Below are 14,836 nucleotides of genomic sequence, written 5' to 3' on the forward strand. Positions count from 1 at the left end.
TTGAGAAATTATCACATATAAAATGCCTGGTATTTTCTAATTAGGTAAGTTTTATTATAATTAGGTGTATCAGTCCTTAGCTGGGAACTGCCTGGCTGGTAGATGTGCTCACACTGCCTGAGTGTGTCTACCTGCGAGACAGTTCGCAACTACTCGAGGGAGGATATGGTGGGGGGGGGGGGGGGGGCGGCAAGGGGCAAAATGGAATCCCCAGCCAGACTCACTCGTCTGTAGGGCATGTGCCTGTGTCAGTCCCGCTCCCCCCCTTCTCCCGATCTCCCCAGTCCAGCCCTGCTGCCCCTGTCCAGCCCTGCTTCCGGCAGCTGGTTCCCCCTACCCCTACCAATCTCCCCCGGTCAGCCCTGCTCCCCCGACAGACCCCCCACCTCCCGACCAGCCCCACTGCCCCTGTCCAGCCCTGCTTCCAGCAGCTGGTTCTCCCGTGGTCCTCCTCCTGATCTCCACTGTCCAACCCCCCGTCCAGTCCTGGTTCCGCCACCTGCCCTCCCCAATCTCCGCTAGACAGCCCCGCTGCCTTCAACCCTGCTTCCGCCACCCACCCCGATCTCCGCGGGACAGCTGTGATGCCTCCAGCCCTGCTTCTGCCGCCTACCCTCCTGCCCAGATCTCCATGGGACAGCTCTGCTACCCCTAACCTTGCTTCCGCCACCCGCCTGCCCGGAGCTCCACCGGACAGCCCCGCTACTCCTAACCCTGCTTCCGCTGCCCACCCGCCTGCCCAGATCTCCACAGGACAGCCCTGCTGCCCCCAACCCTGCTTCCTGGTGGCTGGTTCCTCTCCCCCCCCCCCCCCTCCCCCCCACCGCCTCCCAACCTGCTCCACTCTGCTCCCCTTCTGGCAGCTACCAGCCACACGGAGGCCTGGTATTTTTTTCCATAGTTTGGGAAACGCTGCCATAGACCTTCCCATACACTGCATTTCCTCTATGCCCCAATTCCCTCCCAGACCTTGCACCCCAATCCACTGTCCCTGGTTATAGCCCAAATCCCTGAACCCCCTCCTACACTCCTGCTCCAGGTTACAACCTCTTCCCAGACCCTGTACCTGTCCTACACCCCTCCCCCAGGCCTGAATCCTCTCCTGCACCTATACCTCTCCCAGACTCTGTACCCTAATCCTCTGTCCCAAGTCACAACCCAAACTCCTACACCCGTACCCCAGGTTACACTCCCTTCCCAGTCCCTGGACCCCCTTCTGATCGCACTCTGTTTCCGCAGGGCACAATCCCTTCCTTCACCCAAACTCCCTCCCAGATCCCACACCCCAGTCACTTTCTCAAGTTCCCTTCTGCACCCAACCTCTATTCCAGACACCCGCACCTCCTCCATTAATAATGGAAGTGTGCAGCTCTTGATCACTTTCCAAATTCTTAGAGAGGCCCCCATCAAAAATTATTGCCCACCTCTGCTGTGCACCCTCCCTCCTGGCCAGACATACTACCTCCAGCCTTCTCCTGCACCCTCCCTTGCTCCTGCATCCTCCACCTTGGCCAGACACCCTACCCCAAACCCCCTCCTGCACCCTCTCTTGCTCCTGCACCTCTCCCCTCGTTGGACTCCTATCCCCACTCTGCTTCTGCATCCACCGTTTCTCTTGCACCCTGCTTGGCCACACGCTGTACCTGCCCTTGCTCCCTCCCTCCTGGCCAGACACCCTGCTCCCATCCTGCTTCTGTGTTATCTGCTTAAATGAAGCACAGGAGATCTTTTATAGGGGAAAAGGCAGTACGCCACATTTATTGAGAATACAACAGTTCCATATGCTTTTCAGTCAGTCACACACACAAACACCATTCATACACAGTCCTGCCAGACGATGTTATAGTTCCAGTCCAGAGTCTGTATCAATCTAGTGGCCAGCTAGATCGAACACAAAGGGGAGCTGGGCTCTGTCGGTCGATCGAGCCATTGCTCCTGGAGTGGCAAGGCAAACCCAAAGTTCCATAGCAGAGCACCCTGCTTTTATAATCCTTTTCTCTGTTGAAATCAATGTATTCCTCTGTGTCATTCTGTGACTGGAACGTTATCTTTTTTATGTCAGTGTTCCCAAAACATTTTCCAAGGCTCATCCTTAATCAGTTGTCTTTTGGGGGCGCCCGCTTGCTTCAAGGCTCGTCAGTCTGCCAGTATCCAATCATCTTATGAGTAGGAGTACGCATCGACGGTTATAGATGGCTTCTCTGCCGCCAGGTCATCTAGTCTTCACCCACGCTTGCTCACCCTCTTTCTTTGGCCATCTGGTTCTGAGCAATATAACTTTTGCACCTTATCTCGATACATTCATTCCCTTTCACACACACATAAGCAAAGTTACAAGGATTCTTGAGGTTCCGCAGATACACAGATCTGCAACGGGCAGAGCAAAGAGGCATTGTAAATCAAGCAATTAAGGCTTCTCAGCCATCCCTATCCACTTGCTTGCAGCCTTGTCCTGCACACTGAAACCCTCGTTTTTGTCCCAACCCCAGAGCCTGTGAGGGTCCACAAAATCCATTAACTCTGGAACCCCAGAAAAGTAAATCTGGCGTATGGGAAGCTCTGAACCTAAGTCCTCCTTATCCCTTCCCCTCGCCCCATGGGGCTAGAGTACCAGAGGAGTGAGGTGTCTCAGTTGGGGGCCACATCAGTGAGGGCTGGAGGTTTTTGGAGGAGTTTTTTTTTTTGCTGCTTTGTGTGGTCCCCAACTAATTTTTCTGTGGGTCAGTGGCCCCCAGCTCAATAAAGGTTCCCCACCACTGCCATAAAGAAAATATTGAAACATTTTGTTGGACACAAATTAAATATTTTACTTTACTTAAAATGAAGTTTGGTAAACTAACACAAGAAAGTTAAAACACTTAATCTGTTTAATAATTTAAATTAAGCCATTCTCCCTAGCTACAGCACTAGCAAAATGGCTTGGGTGTAATTATGTAATTAAGGGTGAGTTACCATTAGCAACTGGTGGTCCCTTGAAAGGTTTGCATTGAGCCAAGTGGTCCACAGGCCAAAAAGTTTAAGAACAATTGTCTTACATCTAATGACTCTAGCCAGGATCTATGTAAACAGCTTACATGTACATTAAAATTAAAATATATAGACAACAAGCAAAAGTTTTTATTTCGTATGTGGCAAGCTATGATTAGAATACTCAAGGAGCTGATAGAGGAGGTATCTGAGCCTTTAGCTATCACCTTTGAAAAATCATGGAAGACGGGAAAGATTCCAGAAGACTGGAAAAGGGCAAATTTAGTGCCCATCCATAAACAGGGAAATAAGAACAATCCAGGAAACTACAGACCAGTTAGTTTCACTTCTGTGCCAGAAAAGATATTGGAGCAGGTAATTAAGGAATTCATCTGCAAATACCTGGAAGATAATAAGTTGATAGATAACAGTCAGCATGGATTTGTAAAGAACAAATCATGTCAAACCAATCTGATAGCTTTCTTTGATAGGATATCAAGCCTTGTGGAAAAGGGAGAAGTGGTGGATGTTGTATATCTACACTTTAGTAAGGCATTTGATACAGTCTTGCATAATCTTATCAATAAACTAGGCAAATACAACTTAGATGGAAATACTATAAAGTGACTGCATAACTGGCTGGATAACGGTTCTCAGAGAGTAGTTATTAACAGTTCACAATACTGCTGGAAAGGCATAACAAGTGGGATTCTGCAGGGGTGTTTTGGGATCAGTTCTGTTCAATATCTTTATCAATTTTTTTATTTTAACCAGTATTTACTATTTCTAAATATTATTTAGCTAAATATCTCATGAGTAATAAAGTAAAAGTCCAAGTTTTATAAAATAACATGTACATGAAATATTAATATATTAATGCTTCATAGTTCATAATTGCTTGATCTTGACACTTTAAACCTTGAAATACTACTGTTTTTCTAAAGCCAGTCACTACTATGTGGGGGCTTATTTTTCACTCTTATATTCTTTGGTTTTCTCCACCATTCTACTTCTGCACTTTGGTCAAAGAACTACTGTCTAACATCACAGTACTCTGATTTTTCCCATCTTTGGCATTTTTTGTAACTTTTTTTTTTTTTTTTTTTTTTGTCCAGCCTCCCTCCCCCTTTCCTATCTCTCTCGGTTATTAATGGTGCCATTTTTTCCCCTCTGGAGATGGAGTTGTTAATGGGTCCACATGGTCACACACAAGGCATATTTGTTTTTTCCCTAGCTTTGGGGGAGTGTGAAAGCTCTGAAGGGAGATCATAAAGAATTTATGTATGTGTTTTGCTGTTCGGTGTTGCTGGAGTAATGTGACTTCATGGTTGAAAAATGGGGAGCACTACTCAAGTGAATTGTTTCTTGATTGTGTATTTAAGAATTGGCAAGTAGAGTCTGGAGCCAGGGCCATATGTCTTTCTGCTCTGTGTGCATAATTCTGAATTTTTAATGTATACATTGCCATGTAATATTTCCAGGTCTACATATACTACTATAATTTACTCATTGTGTTCTCATTGCAGTGATAGTACGAGTTGCTGACTATAAGAAAGTGTACCAGATTGAGCTTGCTCCCAAAGAGAAAATTATTATCCTCATCTGTGGCAGGAACCATCATGTTCACCTGTACCCCATGGCCTCCCTGGATGGATCAGAAAGCAACTTTGATGTGAAACTTCCAGAAACTAAAGGCTGCCAGTTGATTATAACAGGAACACTGAAGAAAAGCTCTTTGACTTGTTTGTTTGTGGCAGTCAAAAGACAGGTTCTTTGTTATGAAGTTCATAGAACTAAGCCTTTTCATAAAAAATTCACTGAAATTCAGGCTCCAGGAAATGTACAGTGGATGGCAGTTTTCAAGGACAAGCTCTGTGTTGGCTACCAATCTGGGTTCTCTCTGTTGAACATCCAGGGAGATGGACAATCTATAAACCTGGTAAATCCTAATGACCCCTCGCTTATGTTCCTCTCACAGCAGTCTTTTGATGCCCTTTGTGCTGTGGAGCTCAGTAATGAGGAATACCTGCTTTGCTTCAGCCATATGGGAGTATACGTCGATTCACAAGGTCGAAGGTCACGCATGCAGGAACTAATGTGGCCTGCAACTCCTGTTGCCTGTAGTATGTATATGTTTTTCTGTTGCCATATCCCTGTTTCCGCTTTACTTGTCTAAAAATAATCAGCATGTATTCTATTTTGCTTTGGTTTGTCTTTCAATTTCTATAGCTTTCAGTTTTGATGGGTTAGCAGAATAATAATTCTTCTACATATAGCATTAAGAACCATTGTATGGAAAACTCCTGGCTACTATAGGGGGAGGCAGCTTTTACTTGTCACAGGAGACACAAAAAAATTAACAAAAATATATAAAGCAAGTTGATGATTTTCTTTTAAATAAGTTCATGTTTTATGGTGCATCTACACAGCAGGGCTTAACTCGAAATAAGCTACACAAATTGAGTTACGTCAGTTGCATAGCTTATTTTGAAATCAGAAGCATCTACACAGCAGTTATTTCTTCCTCCAACTTCCCTTACTCCTCATACAATGAAAATTACAGGAGTCAGAGTAAGAAATCCTCCAGCTTGACAGTATTTCAAAATAACTGCCTGCTGTGTAGATGCAGATTGTTATTTCCAAATAATGTTGCTGTGTAGATGAATCCGTAGAGAGTAACCTGGATAAAAGAGGGCTAAAGACAACATAAACTATACAATTATTTACTAAATTCTTTTGCTCTGCTAGTGGGTTTAAAAGAACTTTTGTCTTCAGGCCACTTTCTATAATATTTCACATCCAGGGAATCGAAAGCTATAAGTCAAAGTTTTTCATCTACTACTCAGAAGATGGCAGGGTTCAAAAAAGAACACTGCTTGTTTGCAGAGCTGGTAATAAAACTTGTATCAGTTGTTTTTTAAACCAAAGGAAGCTTACAAAAATATGCAAAATTGTATCATGTTTTCCAGCCAGCTGTAATATTGAGGTGTGTTGATTTGAAAGAGGCACAAATGATTGGTGAATTACCATAGTGGCTTAGAACTCTTTCTTTATAGCATTGATTGTTTATTATAAGCCCTAAAATTATTTGGCACTTCAATAGCAATGACTGTATGTTCCAAAGGATTGAAAACCAAGAAAAAACTTTTGTTTAAATAATGAATTAAACAACTCAGTCAACAAGCTGCTACAGCTGATAGTAAAATTCCACAAATGGCAAGACCTTAGCAGTTTGTTTATTTTAATCGTTCTGAATAGAAATTATTTGCTTGCCTTGATTTAGCAATTAAGGTCTTGGAGCAGAGTGCAGGGATGGGATGTAATCAGCAAATTTACTTTAAAATTCTGTTTCACAGACAGATACACTGGTTTTGTTGGAGTCCTTTTGTTTGTTTAGTATTCCACACATTTTTAGAATAACTTTTGCATGTTAGATTCTGTTTAGCATTGACACAGATTGTTGTGGGGAAAAGACCTCAAGCTCAACTACCTAAGGAAATCTGGTTACTTTTACTAGCCTACTACCCCTGCCTTGGTGTGTTACTAGTGAAGTCTTTCTGTTCCTTCCTGATAGTTACTCCATCATGTGATCATAAAACTAGAAAAGATTCTTTCTCCCTTAACAATGTGCTCAATCCTAAGGGATTTCTCACTGAAAAAGATAAGTCTTGTGTTGGAGTATCTTTATCATCCCAAGTTCATTGACTGGAACATGGACACTAACTTTGAGTGGAGTGGATGTTTATCTAAATAAGTCATTTTGGATGAGGTTTTCTTTTGAAAACATGATTCACAATAGCCAGCTACACCAGGCTTCCTCTGAGAGAAATCATGTTTTAGCTACGTTAGCATACATTGCTTCCTTGCAGGAATGTACTCGTGTGTTGAAATCTATGTCCCTAATAGGAGTGTTACCATTTGATTTATTGAGGCAGTCCTGACAGCTGAGTACATCTTTTTCCTCTCCTTAATACCATGTGAATTATAATGGTTGTTCCTTCTGAGGAACTTCTGTCAGGAGCAGGCACATGCTTGTTAAGATGTCCTGATCATCCCTTTTTTCTTTTCTGAGCTCGATTAAAGTTCTATGACACACTTAATCTAGATGACTCAAAAAAGAGAAAACAAGTGGTGAAGTTTGAAGCTCTTGAAGTATGTTCCATTTACCTGGGTAGAGCAACATGCACATGTAAGCCGTTTGTTTGGATGGAGGAAGGAAATGAACATTAGATGTGAAGCATAATGTGATGACTTATTTCACAGATGGGGGACTCTACTGTGTGTGCTTGGTGTATAGATATAGATCATGCATCACTTTCAAAATGCACTAAGCTGCATCCTCAGACATGGTAGCCTTAAACAGTATGTTAAAGGCAGTTCATTTCCTATATAACAACTTATTTACATTCTTGACACTTGCTGTCCAGACTGTAGACAACATCTTGAGAATATTAAACCAAGACTTGAAGTCAAAATTAGTAAATGTATCCAAAATTAATTAATTTGCAGATTCATGGCTCTGTGCCATAACAGACCTTTATTTTTCACAAAAGTAAGTTCAATTTGATAGGGGGGGGGGTGTGTGTGTGTGTGTGTGTGTGTCTTTTAAGAGGTGGCTTGAAAAACTTGATATTTTAATCTCCTCTTAAACATACATACTTGGGAAACAAAACACTGGTAAAGCAATGCTCAAATATATGTAAACTCCAGATTTGTTGAACACTCCTTGACTTTTGTTTGTTCTGTACCAGGTTGCAATTCTTCCTATGTTACAGTGTACAGTGAATATGGCGTTGATGTCTTTGATGTTAACACTATGGAATGGGTTCAGACAATTGGCCTACGAAGGGTGAGTAATTTACTTCTGTTGCACAGTTGAATTAACTATGATTTGGAATAGAGGCTCCTTTACAGTGTGCACTACAGCTAGGTTAATTTTCTCCCTCTTTACCTCCAAAACAGATCAGACCATTAAATATGGAGGGCACACTGAATCTCCTTAATTGTGAACCTCCACGACTTATATATTTCAAGAACAAATTTTCAGGTTAGTCTTCATGAAGGAGGGTAGGAATGGTATAATGACATTGGGATGGGATGACCAATCAGCTTTAAATAGTAACTAAGTCATGAGCAAGATAAAATTTTAGATTCTAAGAATCCATTTTGTTTAAAAAATGTAGTACATGTTTTACAAAGTCAACACGCCTTGGAAAATAAATTTTACTATTTGAAGGTGTGTACAAGTATAATTGCTTTGTGTTACAGTAGGAGCCGTTCTCAGTGTGCCAGAAACATCTGATAACAGCAAAAAGCAAATGCTTCGAACCAGAAGTAAAAGAAGATTTGTCTTCAAGGTTCCTGAAGAAGAGAGATTGCAACAAAGGCGGTAAGGGTTTTAATATTGCTACCTAGCGATTTGTACATATTGAAGTGGAGAAGCTATGAATGTGAAACAGTGCTAATCATGAAGTGTTCCTCTTTCAGAGAGATGCTGAGAGACCCTGAACTACGATCAAAAATGATTTCTAACCCAACAAATTTCAACCATGTGGCTCATATGGGACCAGGAGATGGAATGCAAGTTCTCATGGATCTCCCACTGGTAAAATAAATATAATGAGGAAGGATACATGTGTGTTCAGTTTAGCACTGAAAAATCTATGCAGCTGGACTGTGTAAGGTTTTAGCATTACATTTAAAATCTTTCAGAGCTGTTAGTCACTTTCAAGCTCCTGAAATGCATAGTGTTTGAGTCTTATACAAGGAAGTGTTAACTATCTTTAAAATGGGAAGCTGAGAGAAAGAAAGAAAATGTCAGTGCCAGCAGTTTGATAATATTTTGTAAATAATCAGTCTCCCCCCCTTCCTCTTTCTTGTTTGTTTTGTTAAAATAACAGAATGAATTTCCTTCCCCCTCATCCTCTCGTCACTCTGCTCTGATATCACCTCCAACAAGTTTTGAGCACGTCTATCACATGAGCCCTATCTCTGCAGAAACCTTTCTTCAGAATGGCCATTCCTCACTGCAAGGCTCTCCTCTGCTTTCTTCCTCTTCCTGTCCCTCCTCTGCCTCCTTAGCAAGGGTAGGAGTAGCTATCAAATAAACCTTTAGGAACTGGAATGGTGTGCTGTGGTGCTTTATCAATACTAGAGCAAAAACTAACGCCATTGGAAGATAATTGCTAACATGGGTATTTTTGTTGGTCTCTAAGGTGCCACAGGACTACTCCTTGTTTTTCAAGTGACAGACTAATAGGGTTACCCCTGTGAGACTTTCTAACATTTGTCAATCAGTGTTCATGGCTTTATTTTTGTACTTCATTTTTGTACTAAGGCAAGCAAATATACTGTGATGTCAACTTCTTAAAAAAAAAACAAAGGTAAGAGAGTGAGATGTAAAGATACATCTTTATCTTTCATACCTTCTGTTTTGAAATTCCCAGCTTTCCTCTCTCGTCCTTCTCTGCTAGCCCAGACAAGGATAACGGACCCTTTCTTCCAGCAGGAGGAGACAGGAAAACAGCAATTGGTGATGTCACTACCTTGGTAAAAGGGTTTGCTGCCTGCCAACTTCCACTGACTCCTGGCTCCAGCAGGTGGAAGGAATTTCTGCTGGCTGCTTTGGGGCTCAGTCCTTTCCTTCTGTTTTATTGAGGTTGTTTGAAAGGAGTATATTTCTGATACTTTATGGATTTAATCAAGTAGGGGCAGTGAGTTTGTGTCGTCAAACCGTGCTGTGTACTGTTTCCAAACACATGGGTGTTGAATTATACTAGAATTTACATGTGACAGGAGCTTTAATTGGAAAGAACTCATTACTGAATAAGGGTATGTTTGGTTTGTGCTGCAGAGTGTCTTGCCTTCCACCCAAGATGAAAAAGCATGTCCCCCCACAGCTTCACGGCAGCAGCAGAGAAGCAAAACCTACATTTCATGGCCCTCATCAGGTAGGACTGAAAATAAGGAGATCTATTCTAACTTAAAGCTTAGATTGCTTTAACATGAGGTGTAAAATGCCTTTGTTCTGCAGGTGGTGGTGATTTGGGAGTAGCCATGCCTCTGAGAAGTATGTCTGACACTGACCAGGAGTTAGACAAGGAGGTAAAGTATTGTTAAATGATGCTGGCACTGTTCTGTTGCTATATAGTCTCTTTCCTCACCACACAAGTTTAGGTACTTGTGAGGAAACATTCTAATGAAGATTGAATTCTGCATTTCCTTCTGCAAGGATTCTACCTAGCACACCAGGCCTTGAATAACAGATTGGTGAAGCCAGCATCAGCTATGAAGACTGAAGGGATGTTTCTGACAGACAAATTCAAGGATGTGCGAGTGCTTATGGTTAAGTCTCGTTTATAGTCAGAAGCTGACCTATCATTGAAGTGTTCCTGAAGCCACTCAATCACGCTAACAGTGTTGAACACAATTGGGTCTCACCCTCACTGAAGTTTTCCACACTGATCGAGGAGAATGTTGCGAACAGCCTTTTAAATGAGTGATAAATTGGCTCATTGAAATATGCAATGCTGTCTTTTGCAGGTTTTGCAGTTTGTGACCATTTTCATCTACAGGTGAAAGAGATTTTAAGTGGATATCATCACAGTCAGTTACTTCAGAAAAGAGAATGTAAATTTAGCTCATTGTCTGAAAGGTGACAACAGCTATGAAGACTGAGTATAAACAGCATAAAATTCAAGTGTCTTTCATCAGGCTAGTGAAAGAGGATTTTTCTCCTTTATTGTCATCAGTGTGGTTTTTTATAAGCTTTGTACAGATACTTTCATGTTCCCTATGCAAGTGAAGTAGAAAATGTGACTGTAAAATAAACTCCAGAACCAAAGTTACTTGTGATTTTGGGTGTCTGATTTAAGAAATCTTTAAAGACTTGATTTTCAGAGTGCAGGTGCTCATGTCTGTCTGAAATCAGCACACTCTAAGATGTTTCAGTGTATGCACTCGGAATCCCCAGTCACTTTTAAAGTTCTTGACTCTGCGTTCCAATCCCAAATCTTCCTCATTTGTGTTGCCTTGGGAGACTTGCTCTAAAACAAGTCTTATTTGGACGGCTCAACTTTAGGCATCCTAATAAGTGGCCTGATTTTTCAATGGTGCTGACCACCTACATTTCTTGACTTCATTATAATATTGCAGTAGTCTTTGTAGAGCTTCCTCACATTCCATATTCTAGTTGTTTGCTGTTACATGTAGATGCATATACTGAATATATTTAGCTTTTAAAAGTGTTTAATTTTCACTTAAATCTTACATTGGTTACTAACTTGGAATTTAAATTTACAATGTAATAGGTTATTACACATGCAAAATCAGGATATTAACACTACCCTTCATTTTTATATCATTGTTTACCCATAGCTTGCTGACTTACAACAGTGTTAACTCAATCATGTATCTTGTTAGAATAATCTCATTATTGGTGGTTGTGAATGGCAGTCTTCCTGGATGTCACCTTTCAGACAATGAGCTAAATTTAAATTCTTTTTTCTGCAGTAACTGACTATGATGGTAGCAGTTTTCTATGAAACGTTTCATAAGCCATGAGATTTGTATACCGTTAAGGGTTACAACTCACTAAAATAGTGGAAACTAGCCAGCCAGCCAGCTGAGGGCGAGCCAAAATTTGTAGGTGGAGTTCCAACAATCAGTAGGGTGTCTGGAAAATGACCATGGATGAGAGCGGTCTTAACTGAGTTATTGACTGGATGGAGTCTCCTGTAAATGCTTGTTATTTCTTCAGTGCAATTCCAGCCTGATATTTGGCAACTCCCTGATTTTGTCATGCAGTCAAAACACTTCTCACACTGCCAGGGCTGTTGCATGAGCTGTTGGCAGACAGCGTATATGCTATTTTATAATTTCTATTCTTCAGTGTGTTGATAAAGTATTTGAATGAAATTATTTATTTACCATGTGTGCAAATAAATCCTATTTTGTTCCCGCTTAAATCTCTTGGGAAAAATTTGCTGAAAATCCTAAATTACATTGACTAGATATAAACTTTACTTTCCAACAGGAAAACCTTTATAGTGGCTAGAGGAGAGGAAAGTAGTTGTAGGAACACCTGAGTTCTTTTCCTGACTTGACCACTACTTGTGTGGTATTGGTAAGTCACTTAGAAGACTGAGCCAAAGCCTATTAGCACTAATGGAAATATTCACATTAACTTCAGTGAACTTTTGCTCTACACTTCTACCTTTGCCTCATTTTGTGAATGTAATGCAAATGAATGTAAAAGTGAATGTAGCACTTTAATTGTATTTGTAAAGTGCTTTGAAAGCTACTGAGTGCAAAGTATTTTAAATAAGAAGTTGAATCCTTTTTGTTTCTCTTTAACAGCCTGATTCAGATTCAACCAAACACTCTACTCCCTCTAACAGCTCAAATCCAAGTGGTCCCCCAAGTCCCAATTCTCCACATAGGAATCAGCTTACACTAGATGGACTGGATCAGTCAACCTGTGACGCGTAACACTACAGTTCCCACCATTCCAGCTTTGATCATTCACTACTCCATGGAGTATTCGAGAGCAAGGCAATGCTGTCTCAGATGCTCGTGCCAAGACTGCTAAATCTCTAGTGTTGCACAAAAATAATTATATATCCAGACTGTAGATACAAAATATTGAAATGGAAAAAAAAATCCTTTACTACAATAGTGATCAAGCTTTTTATGCAAAAATGATTACTGTTAAGTTACAGTTGATTCATTTGTTTTATTTCTGCACATCTATGACAGTTTCATTGTATAGAAGGATAAAAGGCCACCAATAAAAGTCTTATTCTTATGCTGAAAAAGAAATAGAGAAGTGGTACTGATAGTGACAACTAAACCGTATCAGAAATATTTTTCTACAGAATGATGTAATGTCTCGTTAGCAGGAAATCCTTTTAGACAGAATTTGGACCTCTGAATAGGAAATACAAGCAGGTTGAGTTACATCCTCAGATAAATATTCTTTTCTTTTTTTCCTGTAGCTGTTTCCTAAGTCTTTAGGAGAATGATAGGAAGCTATAGGTTGTTCCCAGCATCAACAGAATAATCAGGAAGTCAAATGAAAGTTGGTGATAGTTTTGTGGCCTTTTAACTCATTTAGCCATTACAGTTCAGCTGCATAACTATCTTTCTACCAACTTTTTATTCTTGTATGTAGGACTATTACCAGTAAGGTTTTACTTTTACCCTGCTTTTTAGTCCTTATCATTCATGATCATTAGTCAGGGCTTTTAAGACATCAGTAAATAATGCTGTGAAAATGAATTTTACTCTTTGTTCCTGCTATCCTCTCTGAGATGTAGTTTCTCTTGGTTTTTCAGTGTAAAAATACACTACATTTTTTAGTTAACAAGCATTCTTGCAGGAACACTACCCTTGAAGACTGCTTGAACTAATGGACTGTATCCTATTAAAACATCAGTGTATTTTATTGGTAACCAAAGTGGAATGTGAAGGATGTGTAAGCAAGGGTGCTGCTTTTTCATTACTTGTATCCTCACATGCATGGACACCCCATGATTCTTAATCAAGTATTGGTCATGGAGAATGATGCACAACACACTCCTGTATATTTTGCTATGGCCCACGTGCAGCGGTGATGTTTTACGTGTATATTTAATCTCATGCTTCCATGTATTACATTTAGTAATCAAAGATTTGTGACCATGTTTCATGAAAAGCTTGTACTTAATTTAGTGGCTGGCATATCCAGTTTGTCATTGTCACACTAGTGTGCCTTCTGTGCCAATTTTATGACAGTTGGATGTCACTTATTTAAAATTTGGTTTCAATGGGCTAATGATGATATACCAATGGCTAATGTTCTTTTCTGAAACACTGTATAGGACGTGCACTTATCTTTAGTTTAAATTGAGTGTTCTAGTCAACATTTAATCCAGTTACATTAAGTGTTTGACAGTACTTGCTCTTTTTCTCAGATTATTGATAAAGGGGGCTCTGTTAGAGCTGGACACTACTGCTTTTGGGGTTTTCTGGTTTTTACTTTTTTAATGTAAGTCTAAGTCTTTGTAATTATTGAATTGTGAGAACATTTTTGAACAATTTACCTGTCAATAAAGCAGAAGAGGGAGGTTTTAAAGTTCATTGTGGTCTGTCTTGTTGTGTGAAAATATTTACTGAAGGTGATTAATTTAGTTCCATTAAAAATTCACTGTGTTCAGATAAAATTTAAAATATAAAATGAATGAGAGATATTTTGAAATGCCATTCATGAGCATTACAAAAGAGAAGTGTATTTCTGTGCACTTGTTTAATGACAAAGAAAAAACCTCTTAGTTGTGGTATTGGAATTGCAGCACCTTTTCTTCCTTTGAGAAAAGATTGTGATTTTCATGGAGTCCCTGATTCATGTTAGCTTATTTAAAATAACTGAGAATCACTATTTCTTGGGGATTGAGGTGTAGGTGAAGAGACCTCAGTATTTAATCAGGCATCCTTTAAATCAATGGTGGGGCACCTTTTTTGGGTCGGGGACCACTGGCCTACGGAAAAATCAGTCAGGCATCGCACATATGTGAGAAGCAAACCAACCAACCCTCACTGACATGGCCTCTGACAGAGAAGGAGAAGGACACTCCTCTAGCACACCAGAGCATTGGAGGGCGAAGGCTAGTAGATTTTGTGCGCTCCAGCCCCTCGGTGGGGGGCAGGGAGGGTGCTAGAGCATTAATGCAGGCTCCTGAGCCTTGGGGACCAGATCCAGGCAAGCTAGGGACCACATCTGGCCCCCACCCCTGCTCTAAATGGTGTAGCAGATGCATTAAAGTCAGGAAGAAGTGGTTCCAAAGATATTGAAGCACACTGTTATAAAAATGTTAAAGGACGGGAATTTGCA

The 14,836-nt window shown here is 40.7% G+C and overlaps 1 protein-coding gene across 8 annotated transcripts in view; it reads left to right on the plus strand.

Annotated features, from left to right (window-relative positions):
• CDC42BPB (CDC42 binding protein kinase beta) overlaps positions 1-14,083 on the plus strand; it is a 138,352-nt gene extending 124,269 nt beyond the window's left edge. For 2 of the 8 annotated variants that reach the window (XM_075926514.2, XM_075926512.2), the window contains 9 exons: positions 4,494-5,090; positions 7,719-7,816; positions 7,930-8,014; positions 8,236-8,356; positions 8,455-8,572; positions 8,868-9,053; positions 9,821-9,917; positions 10,001-10,071; positions 12,325-14,083. In XM_075926514.2, the coding sequence (XP_075782629.2) occupies positions 4,494-5,090; positions 7,719-7,816; positions 7,930-8,014; positions 8,236-8,356; positions 8,455-8,572; positions 8,868-9,053; positions 9,821-9,917; positions 10,001-10,071; positions 12,325-12,456 (1,505 nt within the window). In that variant the 3' untranslated portion in view covers positions 12,457-14,083. Of the gene's footprint in view, positions 1-4,493; positions 5,091-7,718; positions 7,817-7,929; positions 8,015-8,235; positions 8,357-8,454; positions 8,573-8,867; positions 9,054-9,820; positions 9,918-10,000; positions 10,072-12,324 lie in introns of those variants that run through there. The other 6 variants (XM_075926516.2, XM_006119972.5, XM_075926513.2 and 3 more) reach the window with 5 other exon arrangements.
• Positions 14,084-14,836: the final 753 nt, after the last annotated feature.

The sequence above is a fragment of the Pelodiscus sinensis genome, chromosome 5 (genome assembly GCF_052426305.1).
Source record: "Pelodiscus sinensis isolate ZL-2025 chromosome 5, ASM5242630v1, whole genome shotgun sequence".
Lineage (NCBI taxonomy): Eukaryota > Metazoa > Chordata > Testudines > Trionychidae > Pelodiscus > Pelodiscus sinensis.